The sequence below is a fragment of the Tenrec ecaudatus genome, chromosome 5 (genome assembly GCF_050624435.1).
Source record: "Tenrec ecaudatus isolate mTenEca1 chromosome 5, mTenEca1.hap1, whole genome shotgun sequence".
Classification (NCBI taxonomy): Eukaryota; Metazoa; Chordata; class Mammalia; order Afrosoricida; family Tenrecidae; genus Tenrec; species Tenrec ecaudatus.
In genome coordinates, this window is record NC_134534.1 from 146,465,761 (window position 1) to 146,486,231 (window position 20,471).

Here is a 20,471-nt window from a genome sequence, read left to right on the forward strand (position 1 = left end):
TAGCGTTGTACTCTTAAGGCACTTTATGTTTCTATTTGAAGCTTAATGTAATATTATGAAGTACTTTATTAAATTAAGTCAACATGTCAAATTAAGACCATGTTAATATATCAACATGCATCGGTATCTTCAGATAATAGCACTAATTATCATCTCTGATACCAAATGCAAATGCAGTACTTCTTCTGACACAATCCACTCACAACTAGGTCACATCAAAAATTTAAGGTCACAGTCCTCCAAAATGCAAAATCTGATCAAGATTTCAGACACCCACCACTACTTTGAAGCTCCTAGGGCCCCTTCACTTTTGACCTCTGTTCTACAAATTAGGGGGCTCCTAGTATACCCTCAGGATGTCAACCATAAGCTTGGCTTGCTGGCTAGAAATGCAGGTAGTCTACTATTCTCTCAGGTTCACTAAGTCACTGAAACAATTCTTAGAACTCAGGAAAAGACTACATTTGTTATAGTGGGGCAGGGGGAGTTCAAATTAGAACCAGCAAAAAGAAGAGATGTCTGGGAAGATCTCAAACATGGAACTTCTTGTCCTGAAGACATGCTACCCTCTCATGCTTGTTTTAGGGGAAAAGAAGACCCCAAATGAAATCTATCTTTTACTGACCCACTCATTAAGTGTTGAAGAGGACAAAGACAAGACAAAGGTAATAACAAATCATCCAGATGAGGGAGAACATCAGCATAAGGCCATGATGGTGTCCAAGGATTCACAGCCAAGTGGCCATTTCAATAGGACCTGGAAAACAAAGGAAATTGTCACAAAGTCATGATTGACAGGGATCACTTCATCACTGCAGACAGAACTAGAGTAGCAGCAAAAGTACTACGATTGGGATATGTGTTCTGAGGCAGATTCGAAAAGCTTCTAAGATCGGCTCAGGGTTCTCCTACCTTGTGACTATTAGACCCGGCAGCCCAATTTCCATCAAGGGCATCCCAGACAAATATCTGGGGATAAGACTGCCCCTCCCTGCACTGGCTAAGGGTGTCATCCACTTTTAAAACACTCTCTGAGGGCAAATATTTTCACATTGCTGGTCAATGGTCAGAAAGAACTCGGCCCAGGCTGAATCTCTGTGGAATCTCCGATTGGATTTAAGCTTCTCACTGTAAATCATGTTGGCAACGATTATTGAAAGTACTGTGGGCTTCCAGAAGCACACACAAGTCTGTCTTGGAAGAAGTACAACCAGAATGCTCCTTAGAAGCAAGGAGGATGAGATTTACTTGAATGCATTGTCAGGAGAGACCAGTCCATGGAAAAGGACTTCATTCTTGATGAAAAGTAGGTCAACAAAAAGAGGCAAACCCTCATTGAGACGGATTGACGCAGTGGCTGCCCAAATGGGGGCAAACAATTGTGAGGATAGTGCAGGACCGCGTGGCGTTTCCGTCTAGTGTACATAGGATCGCTTTGATTGGAATGGACTTCAAGGCACCTATTAACTAAATCATGGCCTGCTGCAAACCTGGTGCTTAGAGTTTAACCTCTCACGCATGTTTCAGTGACTTTCGCAAACCAGGAGACTCACCCGGGCGCCCGTGTCCAGAGGTTTCCTGGGGTTTCATTAGGGCAGGTATGGTTGGAGAGCCCTGGTGGCTACCCTTTGGGCTGTGAGCCTCAAAGTTAGCAGTTTGAAAGCACTGGCCACTGCACAGAAGAAAGACTAGGCTTTCTATTCCCCTAAAGAGTTGTTGACCCGTAGTGACTTGATGCACAACCGAACAAAACACTGCCCGTCCAGCTCCAGCCTCACAGTTGTTCCCATGCTCGAGTTCAGTGTTGCAGCCACAGTGTCAGTCCGTCTCCTTGAGGGCCTTCCTCTCCCTTCCTGCCCCTTCACTTTACCAAGCATGGTGCCCTTCTCCAGGGCCCGGTCTCTCCTGACAATGTGTCCCAAGGATGTGAGACGAAGTCTCCTCATCCTCGCCTCTCGGGAGCACTCTGGCTGCACTTCCTCCACGACAGATGGGTTTGTCCTTTGAGCAGTCCATGTGCTTTCAGTATTCTTCCCAGCTCCACGATCCTGATGCACCGCTGCTGCTGCTTTATCAATGTCCAACTTTTGAATCTAGGAAAATTGGAACTGGTGAAAAATGAAATGAAATATATAAAGATCAATATCCTAGGCATTTGTGAGCTGAAATGACTATTGGCCATTTTGAGTCAGAAAATTATATGATTTACTATGCCAGGAATAACACAATCAAGACAAATGGCATGGCATTCATTGTCAAAAAGGACATTGTGCAATCAATCGTGAAGTACAGTGCTGTCTGTGATAGGATTATACCCATCGTCAAGGAAATCAAATCAATACAACTATCACTCAAATGTATGCACTAACCACCAAAGCTAGTGAAGAAGAAAATGAAGACTTCCAAGGACTTCAGTCAGAAATCGATCAAACACCCAACCAAGATGCACTGATAGCTACTGGCGAGTGCAAGGAAGAGGAAGGAAGACAAATCAGGTGCATAAACAAATGTGGTGAAGAAAGCTGATGGTGGCTGCTTATGCACCTGATTTGTCTTCAGCGATGGTGTTGGGAAGGTGAGCATCACAGAAAGCCGGGTTATTAGAGCAAAGTATTCTTGCATTAAGGGAGTACTCAATGTCCATCTGCTACCTTAATACAAAGCCTATAAAAACCTAACATTCTTAAACTTGCTATTGTATAAGTTATTGTTACCTTTACATGTATGCAATAATGCTTTTTCCCCTAAATTTCTCAATAGCCATAATTGTATGGGATTAATTTTCTTTTTAAAAAATTAAGATAAAAAAGATTTTAAAAATTAAGATAAAGAGACAGAACCATCTTAGTTTGTGTTACATATCTGAAAATTTAATTCAAATTCCTATAAAACTGTGATACACAGTACTTAGATATAAATTTAGATAAAGCCCTACTAAACTTCAACTTGATGTTTCTATCTTTTTAGACCAGAATTAGAAGAGGAACGTAATGCTCTTATTCTTCAGTCTGCAGCTAATAAAAAGCAACTAAAAGACATAGAGAAAAAAATTTTAGAAACATTATCATATTCAGAAGGGAACATTTTAGAAGATGAGAGTGCAATCAAAGTCTTAGACTCTGCTAAACTGATGTCCAATGAGATCACAAAGAAGCAACAGGTGAAGAAAGAACCCTAGAATGTTTCCCTTCTTAAAATTCTAATTTGCTCTCAGGCTCTGAACAAAGTGCTTTGCTTGGCTTCTTGGGAAAGAAGAAATAATTGATAAAAGACCAAAATACAGGAACTAATTTTAAATCACAATATCTATCCCTATCTCTCTCATCAGAATTATTCAAAACATGATTCAATCTATATGGTATCCATACACAGATGAAATGAATTTAGAATGAAAAAGTTAGATTTACTATCATCTAACATAATTAAATGGTATTTGGGTATTACATCTCTTTCTTAGAAGATCCTACCACCTTATGGGTGGACGAAGCCTTAGTTACCAGTCACCTTTTCATTTCATAGTTGAGAAAACTAGGGCCCAGAGAACTGATGCCCAAGTTCATCGCAGAATATCTTGTACATGCCAAATGTATGGATGTTTCAGACCTTTTGATTTCTCTTGACCCATCTAGTGGATTGTGTACTGCTTAACATTGGGGCGTCGGAGTCCCTGAATGATACATACAGTTAGTCTGCTTGCCTTTTAACAAAGAGCTTGGTGGTTCAAATCTACCCACAGGTATCTCCGAATGAAGGACTAGTGCCCTACTTCCCCAAATTCTCACTGCCATCGAGCCGATGCTGACTCATGGCCGCCCTTTAGGACAGGATCGAGCTGCCCCTCTGAGTTTCTGAGATTAACTCTTTACAGAAGTAGAAAGCTCCGTTTTGCTCCTGAGGAGCACCTGGTGGTTTCAAACTGCTGGTGTGGCTAGCAGCCCAACATGTACCACTATGCCCCAAATTAGCCACTGAAAACTCTACAGCGCACATGTCCTACTCTGACATGCATGGGGTTGGCGTGAGTTGGAATTGACTTGCCAGCAGCTGTTTTGTTGTTGCTGCCCTTTAACATCAGGCTGGTCAGAAGGAAAAGCTGCACAGGAATTGCACTAGTCACTCAGCATCCTTCCTCCGTCTCCGGCCAACACCCCCCAATGCTGGGACAGAGGACTCGGCGTGTGCACTGCTGTTCTTTTATAAATCAAGGTGGAGCCAGAGGAGGGGGTCTTGAGACAGTCACCCTCCTGGGACGATGGCTGAGCTATTCTTTTGTGCCCTCCTCCCCATTTCCACCGCAGCTTCAGAGCCAACTTCTCAGGGTTCTCTTTCCAATCTGGTTTTGTTTGGTTGGTTGGTTTTAAGTGGAGAGAAGAAATGCTTACATGGAGGGATTATTAAGGCTAAGGGGGAAAGGAGATACGAAAATCTGTTGGTTCAGGTACTTTGTCTTTCAAAGAGAGACACATTTATTCTCTTTCTGGCTGGGTTCCATTGATTATTAAAAACTTAGTTTTAATTCAGTGTGCATTTTGATCCCAAACTGATTGCATTATCTTGCCTTGACTTCTTTTTTAATCATTTTATTGGGATTCTTATAACTCTTTATCACAATTCATCCATCCATCCATTGTGTCAAGCACACTTGTACATTTGTTGCCATCATCATTCTCAAAATGTTTGCTTTCTACTTGAACCCTTGGTATCAGCTCCTCATTTCCCTCCTCCCTCCCCACTCCCCCTCTCTCATGAACCCTTGATAATTTATAAATTGTTTTTTCATGTCCAACATCTCCCTTCACCCACTTTTCTGTTGTCTGTCCCCCAGGAAGGAAGTTATATGTAGATCCCTATAATCAGTTCTCCCTTTCTACCCCACCTTCCTTCCATCCTCCCGGTATTGCCACCCTCACCACTCATCCTGAGGGGTTCATCTATCATGAAGTCCCAGTGTCTCCAGTTCCTATCTGTACTAGCATACATTCTCTGGTCTAGCCGGATTTGTGAGGTAGAATTGGGATCATGAGATAGTTGGGAGGAGGGGTGTGTGTGCGTGCAGTAGAAGTATTAAAGAACTAGAGGGAATTTGTATGTTCATTGTTGCTACACTACACCCTGACTGGCTTGTCGTCCTGTAAGAGGATCTCCAGTTGCTTACAGATGAGTATTGGGTCCACACTCCACACTCCCCCTCATTCACAATAATATGATTTTTTTGTTCTTTGATGCCTGATACCTGATCCCATCGACCCCTCATGATCACACAGGTTGATGTGCTTCTTCCAAGTGGGCTCTGTTGCTTCTCAGCTAGATGGCTGCTTGCTTATCTTCAAGCCTTTAAGACCCTCAGTGCTATATCTTTTGATAGCTGGGCACCATCAGCTTTCTTCGCCACATTTGCTTATGCACCTGCTTTGTCTTCAGTGAGCGTGTTGGGAAGGTGAGCATCATGGAATAGAACAAAGCATTCTTGCATTGAGGGAGTACTTGCCTTGACTTCTATTTCCCTCCTCCTGGACCCTCAAAGGATCCCTGGTGTTGCAGTGTGTGAAGCACTGACTGCTTACCAAAAGGTTGGTGGTTGGAATGAAGAAAAGAGGAGGCAGTATGCTTCCATAAAGATGAACAGCCCTGGAACCCTATGGAGCAGTTCCACTCTGGCCTCTAGGGCCACTGTGAGTCAGGATTGACTTGATGGCGATGTGTGTCCACCCACCCAGTGTGAGGAAAACAAGCATGCTTTTCTTTTTTTTTTTTTAACACAAAACACAGATTAAACAAAACTCTAGACTGGAATTTAGTATTCTCAATTCTTAGAAAGTTGATTACATATACATCACATAGACTGGAATATTTTTACAAGCAATAGATTCTTTTGACATTTACTTGTTTAAATCTGTTCATCTCTAGCATATGTTTGCAATATTTATTTCTTAGGAAATGTCTCTTTCCTACATTTGTCAAGCTGTCTTTCTTCCTTTGATTTTTCCTGCCCTCCACCCATGTGCCCTTCCTCCGTCCCTCTTTTCTTCCTTTCTCCTCGCTGCCCTTTCTAGATGTAGCATGATAGGGTCCTTTTTAATAAATGTGATTGGGTTAGGAAGTGCTTTTTATAAATTCTTTTTAATCGTGATTTTTTTCCTCCTCTTCTTTTAGATTGCAGAGAAAACAGAACTCAAAATAGCAGAGTCTCGGGAAGGGTATAGACCCATCGCTAAACATTCTTCAGTATTATTCTTCAGCATTGCAGATCTGGCCAACATTGACCCCATGTACCAGTACTCTCTCAGCTGGTTTGTGAACCTTTATATCAATTCCATTCATGACAGGTAAGCATTGTCCAGCTTCATTTATCTTTACTTTCCTTCTCACTGAAAAATGTTTAAGTTTTTTCTTATATTTTGTAATGCATATTTCATTATGGACATTTACAAAATGTAGAAAAGTAAAAGGAAGGGAAGAAAGGGAAAGCAGGCAATTACCCATTTTTCCTATTTTAAGTTGGGTTTCACGCCAACTCATGATCAAGATTTGAGTCTAGGGTTAATTGGGTTAGTCCCTGTCTCCCAGTGGGATGATGTTATTTAGGTGAAATACGATGAGCTTTATTTGTTTATTTTTGTATTCCATTTTAATATTTTCTTCTCATAGTTATTGATTTCAACTTTACTATATTTTCAAGTGCATGAGGTATTAATATGATTCCAAAACTCAGCCCTGTACAAAAAGTCACAGTCTCCATCCTTTCTACCCAATTCCCAGAGATCTAAGTATTACTTTACAAAAAAATAGATTTCTAATTTTAAGATAGTTGTAGATTCACATGCAGTCTCTTACAATGTAAAACTATAATGCAACATCACAACCAGAATATTCACCTTGATATAATCAAAATATAAAACAGTTCCACTAACAATAACCAAAAAAATTCGTATAGCCACATATGTATGTGTATCAGAATATATATATGTATAGGTAAGTACAGATGTAAATAAATATATGTGTACATAGATATAAGCATTTGTATGTTTATGTACATGCATAAATATGTATGTGTGTATGTACACATTCATAGGGGACATAGTTACAGATGCTTCTCAGATAAAACCAAGAACCTTGCAATATCAGTTTTCTGGGTTTGGATGCTTAAGACCTTAGTATCATGAGACAATTCAATCAATTGATATTAGGTCACAAAAGTCATGTTCTTCTTTAGAATGAGGTGAGTAGTGTTTGAGGCCACAAAAGCTCGTGAACCACTGTCTAAGATACAACTAACAGTCTCTACTTGTCAGTGCAAAAGAGGAAGAAAGAAACTAGAGTAACACAGAAGAAACTAGTCTTCAGGGCCAAGAGCCTACAGAAGGCATGCCGCAAATACCTGCGACCAGAAGAACTAGATGGTGCCTGGTTACCATTATTGACAATTTTAATAAGGGATACAATTGAGGGACCCCGTTACAATGAAAAGAAAGACAACATGAAAGATATAAAACAATTCCGCAAACGAGCGGAGATGCGTTTAGCTGCTCCTTTATAACTTCCTGACCACCTCCATTCACTCCTTAATGCCCGCCAACTACTAATCTGCTCTCCGTTTCTGTGATTTTAAAATAATGTTATATAAATGGAATTATACAATGTACAACTTTGTTGGATTGTCTTTCTTTTTCACTTGGCATTGTTCTCTGGAAATTCATCTGGCTTGTTGCATGTTCGCTCCTTTTTACTGCTGAGATGTAGTCCAGGATATGTAGACAGTTTGTTTCATTCTTGCCTGTTGATCATCCAGGTTGTTTCTACTCTGGGGACTATTATGAACAAAACTACTATAAACATACAGGTTTTTGTGTGAATGTAATTTTTCATTTTTTGAGAGAAATACCCAGGAATACAATTGCTGAGACAACTGGTAGTTGCTTGCTTTGTTTTTAGAGAAATTGCCAATCTGTTATTCAGAATAACTATCACTTTACATTCCCATAAATTATTTTTGAAATTGAATTTTTAAAATGTGCATTATAAAAATTTTAACAATATTTACAAAACAAAGAATAAATATCAATCATAACCCTACTTAGAAACAATTACCTTGGTCTGTGTATGTTCTGATTTTTGATGCATATTTTTACTAGTCAGATCTTTATCTAATGCTTACACAGTGAGCTGCTAACCACAGGGTCAGCAGTTTGAAACCACCAGCCACTCCTCATGAGACAGAGGAGACTTTCTACTCCCATCAAGAGTGACACTCTTGGAAACTCACAGGGGCAGCTCTCCCCTGTCCTGTAGGGTCAGTCTGAAAACTGGCTCGAGGACATCGAGAGTGAGCTATCTGAAGTCTAGGCTTCTTTGGGATATGAAAATGTCTCGTTTTTTATCTCTTACATTTCCCTCTCTAGCCCCACACGAATAGAGTGAGTATCAGTGGATATTCATAATTAACTGACTGTTTTCAGTCGCTTGGAGGTAGAATAAGAAATGTAGCTTTTGGAAATAGATTGCATAACTGTACTCCTCTTTCTCATAGAATTTAAAACCCTATTTTTAAAGACCTTTTATTTTGAAATATGTATAGATGCATAAGAAACATTTTTACAAAGGAAACTAACGTACCATGTACTTTCACACAGTTTTTCCATGGTGTTATACGTGACTATAGCACAATATCATAATCAGGAAGTCGACATTGGCATAATTCTTAATGCTTACTCAGATTTCAGTTTCACATGCACTCGTGTGTGTGTGTATACCTGTGTGTGCAGTTCCACAGACAGTATGTGTAGTATGTTTTTAATAATATGTAAAGTAAAAATAGCCTATATTTTAATTCATAAATGTTACTTCTTTTGACTCAGTGTATCTACATTTTCATTTTTAACTTTTTAGTAACAAATCCAAAATTTTGGAAAAGCGCCTACGGTATTTGAATGACCACTTCACATACAATTTATATTGTAATATATGCCGATCACTATTTGAGAAGGACAAGCTGTTGTTTTCCTTTTTATTGTGTGCCAATCTTCTTCTGTAAGTACTTGTTTTTTTCTTAATTTATTTACTTAGAAAATCTACCATGAGTTTAACACCAAATCTTAAAAATGACTTCTTATAGCCAGCCACCTTGAGAGAATGAGTCATTGGCCTTAGACGCTTAGAACTACGGTCTCAGGGGACAACTTGGTCAGTTGGTATAGCATAGTTCACAAGACAGTGCTCCACACCCTACTTCGGTGAGTAGTGATTGGGATCTTAAGAGCTATTGATTGGCTCTCTAGGATACCACTGTTGGTCTCTCCTGGTATAGAAGTAGGGAAGTGAAGAAAACTACAAAAATAAGGAAAACAATTAGTCCAAAGGATGAATGGACAACATGACCCACAGCCTCAACTGTCCGGAGACACTAGTTGTGTCTGGTTACTACTACCAACCTCTCTGATCAAGACCACAAACAGTCCGAGGCAGAATGGAAAGAAAATGTAGAACATAATTAAAAATCATAAAAAGGACAAGACTTAGCTGGTGTGATAGAGGTCGATGGAACACTACGACTGTCACCTTTAAATACCCTTCAAGCCTAGAGCCAACCAAACAGAGGCTATGAGATGAACTAAAACATTGATGAGGAACCACCTGAGACCAAAGAGCAGCACTGGCTCCACCAGAAAGGCCGAATGGCTGGAGGGACTCGGGAAGAGGCAGGAAGAGTGCTGTGACCCTGAGGACACGCCAGCGCCTACGCATTAAAATGTGTGGACATCGTGGAATGGAGAACTCATGTCCTCTGCATAGCTTCTTACAAGACAATGTGTTTTTGCACTGCTTTGTCATTTTACTTGTGCACAGTGGCTTCTAGAATAGTATTAGCGCTTTCTTCATCCAATTCACAATAAAAAATGCAGTCCCCTAGCCCCACCTCCCAGCCCACCCCTAACCCCCAAAAAAGGAAGAAGAAGGATGAAGAAAGCACTGTTTCTTCTTGGTGGCCTGTTCTTAGCCTGGAAGCTCTGCTGAAACCTTTCACTTTGGATGACCCTGCCAGTCTCTAAAGTGCCAGCGATGTCACTTCCAGCGTCACGGCTGTTTAACATTCATGCCTGCTAATCGGATCATATCCACCAGTGCTAGGACTGCCTCGATTGATCAATGTGTCTCCTGGTTATGGATGTGGTAAACTTGATATAGATAAATACTGGGTTCCTTGTATTCCTTTAAAGCACTTTACTTTTGCAGGTAGTTCAATTACTGTGGGATTAGTTTGATCTTTTCAAGATTTCTTAAGGCAGTTTTAGCACAGCCTCTATGCCAATTCTAGGTTAACTTCACTACGACGTATGAGCTCTCTGGTGTTCAACATACTCACTTCTGCCTGGCAAAAACTCATAGGAGGGATTTCAAAATATTCATGGACAAAAAAAAAGATACTGGAATTTTTCCACGAACGTTTTGAAGCCCCCTAATTTCCAGATCTGTGTGAGATATGTGAATGACTTAGTTTACAGCTCCCCAGACATTCTTTCTTAAGCTTGATAGAATTTAACCCTGTGGAGGGGAGGAGAGGGAGGGGGGAAAATGAGGAGCTAATACCAAGGGCTCAAGTAGAAGGAGAAATTATTTTAAATGATGATGGAAGTTTGTGTACGTGACACAATGGATGGATGGATGGATGGATTGTGGTAAGAGCTGTATGAGCCCCCAATAAAGATGATTTTTAATAAAGGGGGTGGGGATTTAACCCTGTGAGGAGCCCTGGTGGCATCCTGGTCACATGCCGCATAGTGACCTGCAAGGTCAGCAGTTTTACACCACCAGTCACTCCTCAGGAGGATGACAGGCTTTCTACTTCCCATAAAGAGTTACAGTCTTGGAAGCCCACAGGGGCAGTTCTGTCCTGTCCTGTCCTGTCCTTTAGGATTGCTGTGAGCCCGCATTGACTCGATCGCAATGAGCTGAGCGCCATGCCTTATGAGCACCGGAAAGTAAGAAGACGCCTGTGCAGATTTCTGGGGCTCCTTTACCAGGAACTCCATCATCTCGAGGGAGCTACCTCCGACTTCCCGAACTCTGTCTCTGGCTTAGCAGTATTGCCAGGCACTGACTCAGAGTCCCTTCAGATCCACGGTCCAGAAAGTACCTCAGGCAGACCCCTAGGCCTGACCTGACTTGGATCCCTTCTTTCAGTGACCCAAGTCCTGCACAACAATTTCCAAAAGCAGTTGTTTCCTCTCCCCCCGCCCCTCTAGTTTTCTAGTTGTCTGCAGCAGAAGGCTAACCTTGTTCAGTCCTGTTTAGTCCATCCTGGCTACATATGGAAATTGATGTTCAATTTTAAGATCAATAATTTATACCCACCCTTACTTTATGACTACAGGGCAAGGAAAGAGATTGAATACCAGGAACTGATGTTCCTTTTAACAGGGGGAGTAGGTCTCAAGAATGCTGAGAAAAATCCTGATCCATCCTGGCTTCAGGAGAAAAGCTGGGAGGAAATCTGTCGAGCAAGTGAATACCCTGCCTTCAAAGGATTCAGGTAACTTTAAATTAGATGACTTAGCCTTGAATCGTTATACGTAAACATGCAATCTAATGCTTTTTAAATGGTCCTACAGCTGTCGTTTCTGTTGTTGTTCATCCTCTTGCTAGAAACCTCTTTATGTCTGTTTTCACTCCAATGAAAAGAATAATCAAGCTTCTTTCTCACTAGGGAGCATTTCTCTGAAAATATACAGGAATGGCGGGGAATCTATGACAGCAAAGAGCCACATAATGCGAAATTTCCACAACCAATGGATACAGCACTAAATGAACTACAGAGAATCATAATTCTTCGGTGCTTACGACCTGATAAGGTAAAGGACAAAAATGTTCTGTGTGGAGCTCAGATAAATATCCTATTGCAGAATAGAATTAAAGTTACTGCTGTTTGGTTATCTTTCTTCAGAGGCTTGAAGAGGTTGGTTATCCTGCTTAGGGTTCATTAAGTTTCTTGGATGTGTGGGTTTAGAGGTTTCTTCAACTGGGGGAAACATTTTTCACCACTATTTTTTAACATTTTATTTTTACTGCCCTATGCAAGAGTCCAAAGGGGCAGTACGATATTTAAAGGTCTCAGCTGCCAACTGAAAGATTGGTGGTTCAAACTCACCAGCCTCTCTGTGGAACACAGAGGGTTTCATTGTGGGAGACAGTCCGCTTTTCTAAAGATTTGTCTGTGTTGAAACATTACAGCAAGGTTCGCACTAGATGATGTAAGGTCAGGTCTTGTGTGTGTCCTACTATGTCACCAGAGCTCCTTCGGTGAGGTATAAGGATAACATTTTTGAAAATCATCATTGCTCATAAAAACAAGGTAAAAGATGGTACATCATTATAGACTCTTAAAAAAAAAGCTCTGTGGTTTTTCAATGCCTATATAATATGACAAAACTATAACCTGGCAGTCAGTGTGCTAACCTGGCACCTTTTCCCCACCCCATGTCATTTCTACATAGAAGCTTCCACTAACAGAATTGCTCAAAGTTGCATCAAGGTGCCCTCTTTCCTTCCTTGCCTACCTTCCAGAACTGAAGAGGTCTCAGAGAAGCTCTCCTCCTTCCTTTGAATTTCTAGAGTTTTCACTAAATTGTTTGGCATTTAGAAAATGATGTCTTTGTTATGGATTGAATTGTGGCCCCTGCAAAATATGTTTTGTAGATCCCAACGTTTATCCCTATGGTTCTCATCGCATTTGGAAATGGGTTGCTTGTTATGTTGATGAGGCAGGGTTTGTGTAGGTTGTATTTTGAGTCTTTTTTTTTTTTTTTGAGGTAGAAAAGAGATTAAATAAGCAATCCAGGAAGCAGAGATAGGCCAAGATTGATGCCAAGCATGTGATCTCTGAAAACCGAAAACCACACCCTGTCACTGAGTGGCCCTCTCTGACATAGTAGAACTGCCCCCTGTGTTCCCGAGAGTGTAACTCTTGACAGAAGTGGAAAGCCTTGTCTTTCTCTGGCAGAACCACTGGTGGCTTCTACTGCTGACCGTAGAGCTTTGCAGTCCACCTCATAACCACTAGAGCACCAGAACGCCTGGGGAGATCGCCCATGAACCCCGAAGGAGAAGCTGAAGAGATAAGGGTCTTTCTTCCCCTGCAATCGGCAGAGCAAGTCTTCCCCTGCCTCTGAAGCCCTGACTTCAGATCAACTTTGAGAAAATAGCTTGCATTTGTCGAAGTCACCCCTCGCGGTACTCTGAATAACTACAAGCGTCTTGGGCCTCTGTGTACCGATGTCCTGTTTCTAGTGTTGATGAGTAGCTTTTGTTTTTAATTAATTTTAACATAATTCGTAAGTAGCATGTCTGCGGTCCCAAACTCAAAAACTCTTGAATCATATCAATCTATGGGTATATTATGAAAGGTTTACCTCCCATCTCCACTTCTCAGTCTTTCAGTGGTTGCCCGCTTATGAACTGGGGGGCTAACAGCAAGGTCAGGAGTTTGAAACCACCAGCCACTCCTAGGGAGAAAGACGAGGCTTTCCACTCCCATGAAGAGTTAGTGTCTCAGAAACCCACAGGGGCAGTTCTACCCTGTCCTGTAGGGCCCCCGTGAGTCCAAAACCAATTGAGTAGACGGCGGTGCATTTGTTTTTCGGTTTTTATTCTTAAAATGCTGCCGTGAAGAAGCTTATTGAACAATCAGTTCTCATATGAACATTTCTTATATGTCCCTTGGCTTTCATATGTATTGCCAAATTGCCATCTGTGAAAACATACCGATTTATTCTTCCCGGCAATGTATGTCTTTGTACCCATACTTTTGCTCCCACAGGATATTGCCCAACTTTTAGACCATTGTCCATTTAATAGCTGGAAAATGGCACTCAAGTTATAATTAGTATTTGTTGCCTTCTTATGAACCCATACTCCAATGTGGACTAAGGTGCTGTAGAAGAAAGAGCGAAAATGCAGCTGTTCTTCACTGCGCTCTCTCCTAACAGCTCAGAGGCAAATGACTGCAGGCTGGCCGGATGCTCTGTGCTGGAGATTACCAGGAGGCTCTGTGCTTGAGATTACCAGATCATGGGTGCACCAGAGGAGAATCCCCTAGAGTGTGGCCTCACCTGCAAGGTGCTCACAAGCACATCTGTTGAAGAGGGAACAAAAATATTGAAGGAAGGCAACTTCCTTATTAAAATGTGATCTGGCCGTTGCATATATAATTTTTACTTATATTCATCTGGTCAAAACTTATTCACATGATCATAAGGAGCTGCTCAGAAGGTTGGGAAATCTCTGGGTTCTGGTACCAAAAAATCAGAAAAGAGGGGGTCAGTCTGTCATCTGCAATATTGAATGAGGTTGAGCATGTTTCCTAAATGTTTAAAATTCATTTTGTATTTCATTTTATGTAAATTGTTTACCTCCGTTGTCAGGTTTTCTTTTTGCTAGCTGGATCCTCCCTATGAGTTTGTGGGAGCTTTCTATATAGTAAGGAAATTAGTACTTTATCTATGAGGTGTCTCATGACTTTCTCTGCCATTAGACTCAGTTTACTCTTTGTTAGTTTTCAATGACAAAGCTGTTCTGTGAGGCACAAAAATTACTCTAAAGGTCATATTTTCTGTCCCTAACAGATCACCCCAGCCATAACCAATTACGTAACTGACAAACTTGGGAAAAAGTTTGTAGAGCCTCCACCGTTTGATTTGGCAAAGAGCTACTTGGATTCAAATTGCACCATCCCCTTAGTGTTTGTGCTGTCTCCAGGCGCAGATCCCATGGCTAGTAAGTGAATCCAGATGGAAAACTTGTAAGGAATAACAAATAAGGCATGTTGCACAATGCACATATCATATAAGGTTGCAAATCAGTTAATAACTCGAGTTTTTCCAAAGAAAGCGAACTCAATTTTGTCACAATTACATCTGGACATTGAAATCATGAGACGTATTTGGTAATTCTAGCATCAGTGGTAAGATCATGTTTTTGTGTCCATTTTAGGCCTGCTGAAATTTGCAAATGATAAAGCTATGTCTGGAAATAAGTTTCAAGCTATTTCACTGGGACAGGGACAAGGACCAATTGCAACAAAAATGATTAAGTCAGCACTCGAAGATGGAACGTGGGTTTGCCTACAGAACTGTCACCTTGCTGTCTCTTGGATGCCCATGTTGGAAAAAATATGTGAAGACTTTTCTTCTGAGATCTGTAACTCTTCCTTTAGGCTTTGGCTCACAAGTTACCCATCTCCGAAAGTACGTTTATTTCTCATGGAGTTCAGTACATTTATGTAATCATCTATTACAGTACACATCTTAAGTTTTGAATACCTAACCTTCTGAGTTTTTTTTAAGGAACATTTTTGGGGTCCTACTTTATACTTACTTTGTTATCAGCCGGGATGACCTCAGGGCCTGCACTTGCTACTGTGTCTAAGGCCCTGCATTTCCTCTGTCTTAGTTCCCGGTGACAATTCTGCAGAATGGTGTGAAAATGACCAACGAGCCTCCCACGGGTCTCCGGCTAAATCTCCTTCAGTCATATCTCTCTGATCCAATTTCTGATGAAGAATTCTTCAAGGGATGCCCTGGAAAGGAAGTGGTAAGTGGGGACTTTAACAATGTGTGGGAAATATAGGCTTTTAAAAAACAATATTTTAAGCTGTAGTCATTTCCTAACAAGAAAGAAACGATAACTTCCTTGTTCACCATTTTATTCTCCGTGTTTTGTGTTCTGCTTACTACATAAGAGACATTGGAATAAACAGTTACAACCGCAGAAACCTACAGGGGGGTGAGTGAGCCAGCATCCCGACTGGCAGTGGTGTGGAGTTTTCAGGGCGAGAAGTAGCAAGGGGTCAGGCTTCATTGGTATAACTTCTCCGGTGGTGAAAACAGCTGGGCATGGGATTAAAGAAGAAAATGTAAGGGACCCCTTGGCATCGGTCTCACACTTTCAAGTGCATCAGCACCCGGGATGCTGATTGATTAACAAATAGATTTAAATATGTCTAAGTATTGAGTTGTATATGAATTATATACTGATAAAATTGTTTTTTTTTTATTTTTAATCATTTTACTGGGGGCTCCTACAACTCTTATCACAATCCATACATACATCCATTGTGTAAAGCACATTTGTACATTTATTGCCCTCATCATTCTCAAAACATTTACTTTCTACTTGAGCCCTCGGAATTTTTTTTTTTTTTTTTTTTAGGAATCGGCTCAATGGCCATGAGAACAAGTAGCACTGGGTAAGATTTTGGTATGAACCGTAGAAAACCATAAAGGAGTACATAAATTAAAGATACTGTGAGATGGATGTGGCGCTGTCACGTTCTCCCCGGGCGGACCTCCGCTGGGCCAGAGCAGGGACCAGACACGGACATTGCTGGCGAAAGGGACCGCGCTCCTTGCCTCTCCCCGCATCCCCGGTGGAGTGCAGGCGGGCGGGGTATGGAATCTACACACGCGCTGCTTCGCTGCAGGCTGTGGGGTGGGTCTGTGGACCCGAGCGGTCATCCCACGCTCCTCTTCTGGGCGATGGGGCTTCGCCGCCGCCGTAAAACAAAACAGAAAAGTAAAGATAATGTGATCTTTTGAAAAACCCAACAGATTGCTGCTTCTTACCCCTAAACGTTTCTGGCTTAGTAAGTCTAGGGTGGAGGCTGAGAACTTAACTTACATGTTCAAACACGTTTCTAGGCAACGCTGGTCCAGGGCTCAGGCTTTAGAACCTCTCTGCTGCAGGTTGGTGTATAGGCACTCCATTAGAGCTTCTCAGAAGTGTCTCGGAGGCCCTCTGGTAAAGCATTTGGGCTAGCCATAATTTGATCATTTGGCTATTAAATGTTAGGCATGATGTTTGTATCACAGGCTGTTGACATCTTGGACATTTTATTCACCTAGCAATGATATGACTTGTCATTTTAATGCCTGTGTCCTGTATTCAACTATATTTTCTCTAAGGGCAGGAATACATTTCCCTACTTCCATTCATTCATTTATTCAGAGCTTACTGAATATCTACTGGCTACAAGGCTGTGGTCTAGAAACTGGTAATATGTCAATGGAAAAAAAAGTGAAGAAAACAAAAAACATATGGGATACATAGACTGAAAAATCCTGTCCCAATGGAATTTATATTCGGAGGGTGCTGGTTAAAGGTGTCCGTGTTGCCCTATTGGAGGGTCTGTTCCCTAGATCAGGGGTGGAGCCCCAGAACTGGTATCCATCATTACAAAATAAATCCACGTGGTCAACTAGGTTGGCAACCAGTGCTCCCAATAGTCATGATGGTACAAAGACGAAAGAAAGGAAGGGACCACACTTCTGAGCACCAGCAGGTCCTAGGTAATTTAAATATGTAAACCTGCAGCATCCCTTTGTATAAGTACCATTTAAACGAAAGTAAATCTTGGGGGAAATAAGAAACTATGACGGTCATGCAGCTCGTGAGTGTTGGAGGTCCTTCTGACTTGACCAGATTGTGCGTGATTGCTTCTTGGCTGAATTGAGGAAAACTTCGTGGTAGAAGTAACATTTGAAGCACTGCTGTTGTTTTCAGGTGCCATCAAGGTGGTGCTGAGTGAACTTGACCCACAGTGACAAAAGGATGAAGCACTGCCCAGCCCTGTGCCATCCTAACAATTGTTTTGTGCTTAAAGCACATTGTTGCGTCCACTGTGTCCAGCCTTCTTGTTGAGGACCTTCCTCTCTTTCTCTGTCCCTCTACTTTACTGAGCATGCTGTCCTTTTCCAGAGACTGCTCTCTCCTAATAACATATCCAAAGCGTGGGAAACAAAGGAGTAGGCATAAGGAGTACTGTTTAAGGAACAGAATTGTGACAACGTTATGGAAGAGCAATAAGGAGCTCCTTTAGTAAGAGTGCTAGGAAATAAGAGTGGGAAGGAATACTAGAGCCAGATTGTGAAAAGCGTCTTTTCCCTTGCTAAGGAGTGTATGAGCCAACACAAACCAGCACCACAGCGTAGAGTAAGAAAGCAAAACGGGGCCCTAGTTTACCTCCTCTGGCTTTTCTGTTGCGATGAGGCCGAGCTCTGCCGTGCCTCCATGCTACACCCTTCTTTAACTATCCTGACGCCAACCAGTTCCTCCCACACCACTCTATGGCTATGCTGTTTGATAAGCCACTGCAACAGCCGCGCAGAGCTTACAGCCAATACGACGGCGGGGCTTTACTAGGGCAGTGACTAGGTTCCCACAGTCAGGACCAGTAAGCAGGAAGGACGGCGTCAGTGGTCACAGGAACAGCACTCCTCTGCCTCCAGCAGCCACAGCAGCCCTCGGACTGCACCTCCGCGACCAGGGAGCCTGCCAGTCATTCCTCGCCGTCCGCAGCCACTGCAGTCCTCAGCCACCTCCGCCGACCAGGAAGCCTGCCGGTCATTCCTCTCCATCCGCAGCCACTGCTCCTCTGGTCTCAGCCTCTGTCCCTTCAGACAGATCTGCACAGTGCTCTTCTGATGGTCCTGGGCTTGCTTTCTGTGCTCCTGCTTCAAAGAGGACTCATCCTTATAGCCAGGGGGATGGTAAGGAAAACTGTTACAGACATGCTCTGTTCGCATAGTCCCGCTCAATCATTTGGTGGGAGTTACAGAAACATGGGTCGAAGAGTCATATTAAGAAACTTCATTCCGATAAACAAGCGGCCATCTAGCTCAGAAGCAACAAAGTCCACATGGAAGAACACACCAGCCTGTGTGATCGAGTGGTCCCGAAGGGATCAGTTATCAGGCATCAAAGAACAAAAAATCATATCATTGGGTGCACACCTCCATGATAGGATCGCTGAAGACAAATGGGTGCATAAGCAAATGTGGTGAAGAAAGCTGATGGTGCCCGGCTATCAAAAGAGATAGTGTCTGGGTTCTTAAAGGCTTGAAGGTGAACAAGCGGCCATCTAGCTCAGAAGCAACAAAGCCCACATGGAAGAAGCACACCAGCCAGTGCGATCATGAGGTGCCAAAGGGACCAGGTATAAGGCATCATGCAAAAAAAAAAAAAGATATATGTGTGTATATGTATATATATATGTGTGTGTGTATGTATATATACATACCATATTGAATGAAGGGGGAATTGCAGAGTGGAGACCCAAGGCCCAAGTGTCGACCAATGGAGATCCCCTCATAGAGGGGTTTAGGAGAGGAGATGGGTCAGTCAGGGTGCGAGGTAGTACCAATGAAGAACACAACTTTCCCCAAGATCCTGGATGCTTCCTTCCCCCAACTACCATGATCCAAATTCTACCTTGCAGGACTGGATAGAGCAGAGGCTGTACACTGGTGCATATGAGGGCTGGAGGCACAGGGAATCCAGGGTGGATGATACCTTCAGGACCAAGGGTGTGAGGGGCGATGCTGGGAGAGTGGAGGGTGAGTGGGTTGGAAAGGGGGAACTGATTACAAGGATCCACGTGTGACCTCCTCCCTGGGAAAGGGACGGCAGAGAAGGGGGGGAAGGGAGACTCCGGATAGGGCAAGATATGACAAAATAACGATGTATAAATTACCAAGGGCACATGAGGGAGGGGGGAGCTGAGGGCGGGGGAAGAGGACATGATGCAAAGGGCTTAAGTGGAGAGCAAATGCTTTGAGAATGATTGGGGCAGGGAATCTATGGATGTGCTCTATACAATTGATGTATGTATATGTATGGATTGTGATAAGAGTTGTATGAGTACCTAATAAAATGTAAAAAAAGAAAAGAGGAAAAAAAAGAAGATGATTAGGGCAAAGACTGTACAGATGTGCTTTATACAATTGATGTATGTATATGTATGGACTGTGATAAGAGTTGTATGAGCCCCTAATAAATTGTTTAAAAAAAAAAAAGAAACTTCATTCCACCACAAAAGTATATACCCTGATGATGGCGAGTCAGTCATACCAGCTTTAGTTACAGGAAGCAGTGTCTGACTGCCTGTCCACTAGGCTTCTTCATAAATAGGATCCTGAAACATATAATTTAGAAATTAGGTGGAAAACACTTATAAAAACACACATATTTAGGAAGAAAGTGGTTTTTATTTTATAGGAAAATACTTTGAACATTTAGCACTTTTTAAGAATATGATTTAAACCATGCCAGATAGATGGATGTTGTTGCTCTCTTGCCCAAAGGTTCACCCTACAGAATTAACCTAGTATATTTTAGATGTTTTGATTTACATATAACATTTCAGGCACACATCTGTTGAGAAAAGCATGGAGCACTTGCATCTTAATATTGTGGAAATGATTTCTTTGACTGCATCTCCTGCCTCAATAGCTGGGGCCTAACCCAAGATACATGCATGTAGTATACTTGTGGGGCTCTCAGAGACGGTGACCCTCCTCTAGAGGAGCAGCACAGATGTATGAAGAAACCCATGTGACCATCCATCACAACATGCATGCATGCATATGCCACACAGGTGAAGATGCCATGGGCAGGTTGTATGAATAGTGGCTTAAAAATTATCT

At 42.1% G+C, this 20,471-nt stretch overlaps 1 protein-coding gene across 1 annotated transcript in view; it reads left to right on the forward strand.

Moving 5' to 3' along the window:
• Positions 1 to 20,471, forward strand: part of DNAH12 (dynein axonemal heavy chain 12) — a 185,315-nt gene that overhangs the window by 142,741 nt on the left and 22,103 nt on the right. The window contains exons 57-64 of the mRNA XM_075550753.1: positions 2,968 to 3,160; positions 6,154 to 6,326; positions 8,887 to 9,027; positions 11,369 to 11,527; positions 11,702 to 11,846; positions 14,616 to 14,766; positions 14,983 to 15,236; positions 15,442 to 15,582. Of these exons, the coding sequence (XP_075406868.1) occupies positions 2,968 to 3,160; positions 6,154 to 6,326; positions 8,887 to 9,027; positions 11,369 to 11,527; positions 11,702 to 11,846; positions 14,616 to 14,766; positions 14,983 to 15,236; positions 15,442 to 15,582 (1,357 nt within the window). The remainder of the gene's footprint in view (positions 1 to 2,967; positions 3,161 to 6,153; positions 6,327 to 8,886; positions 9,028 to 11,368; positions 11,528 to 11,701; positions 11,847 to 14,615; positions 14,767 to 14,982; positions 15,237 to 15,441; positions 15,583 to 20,471) is intronic.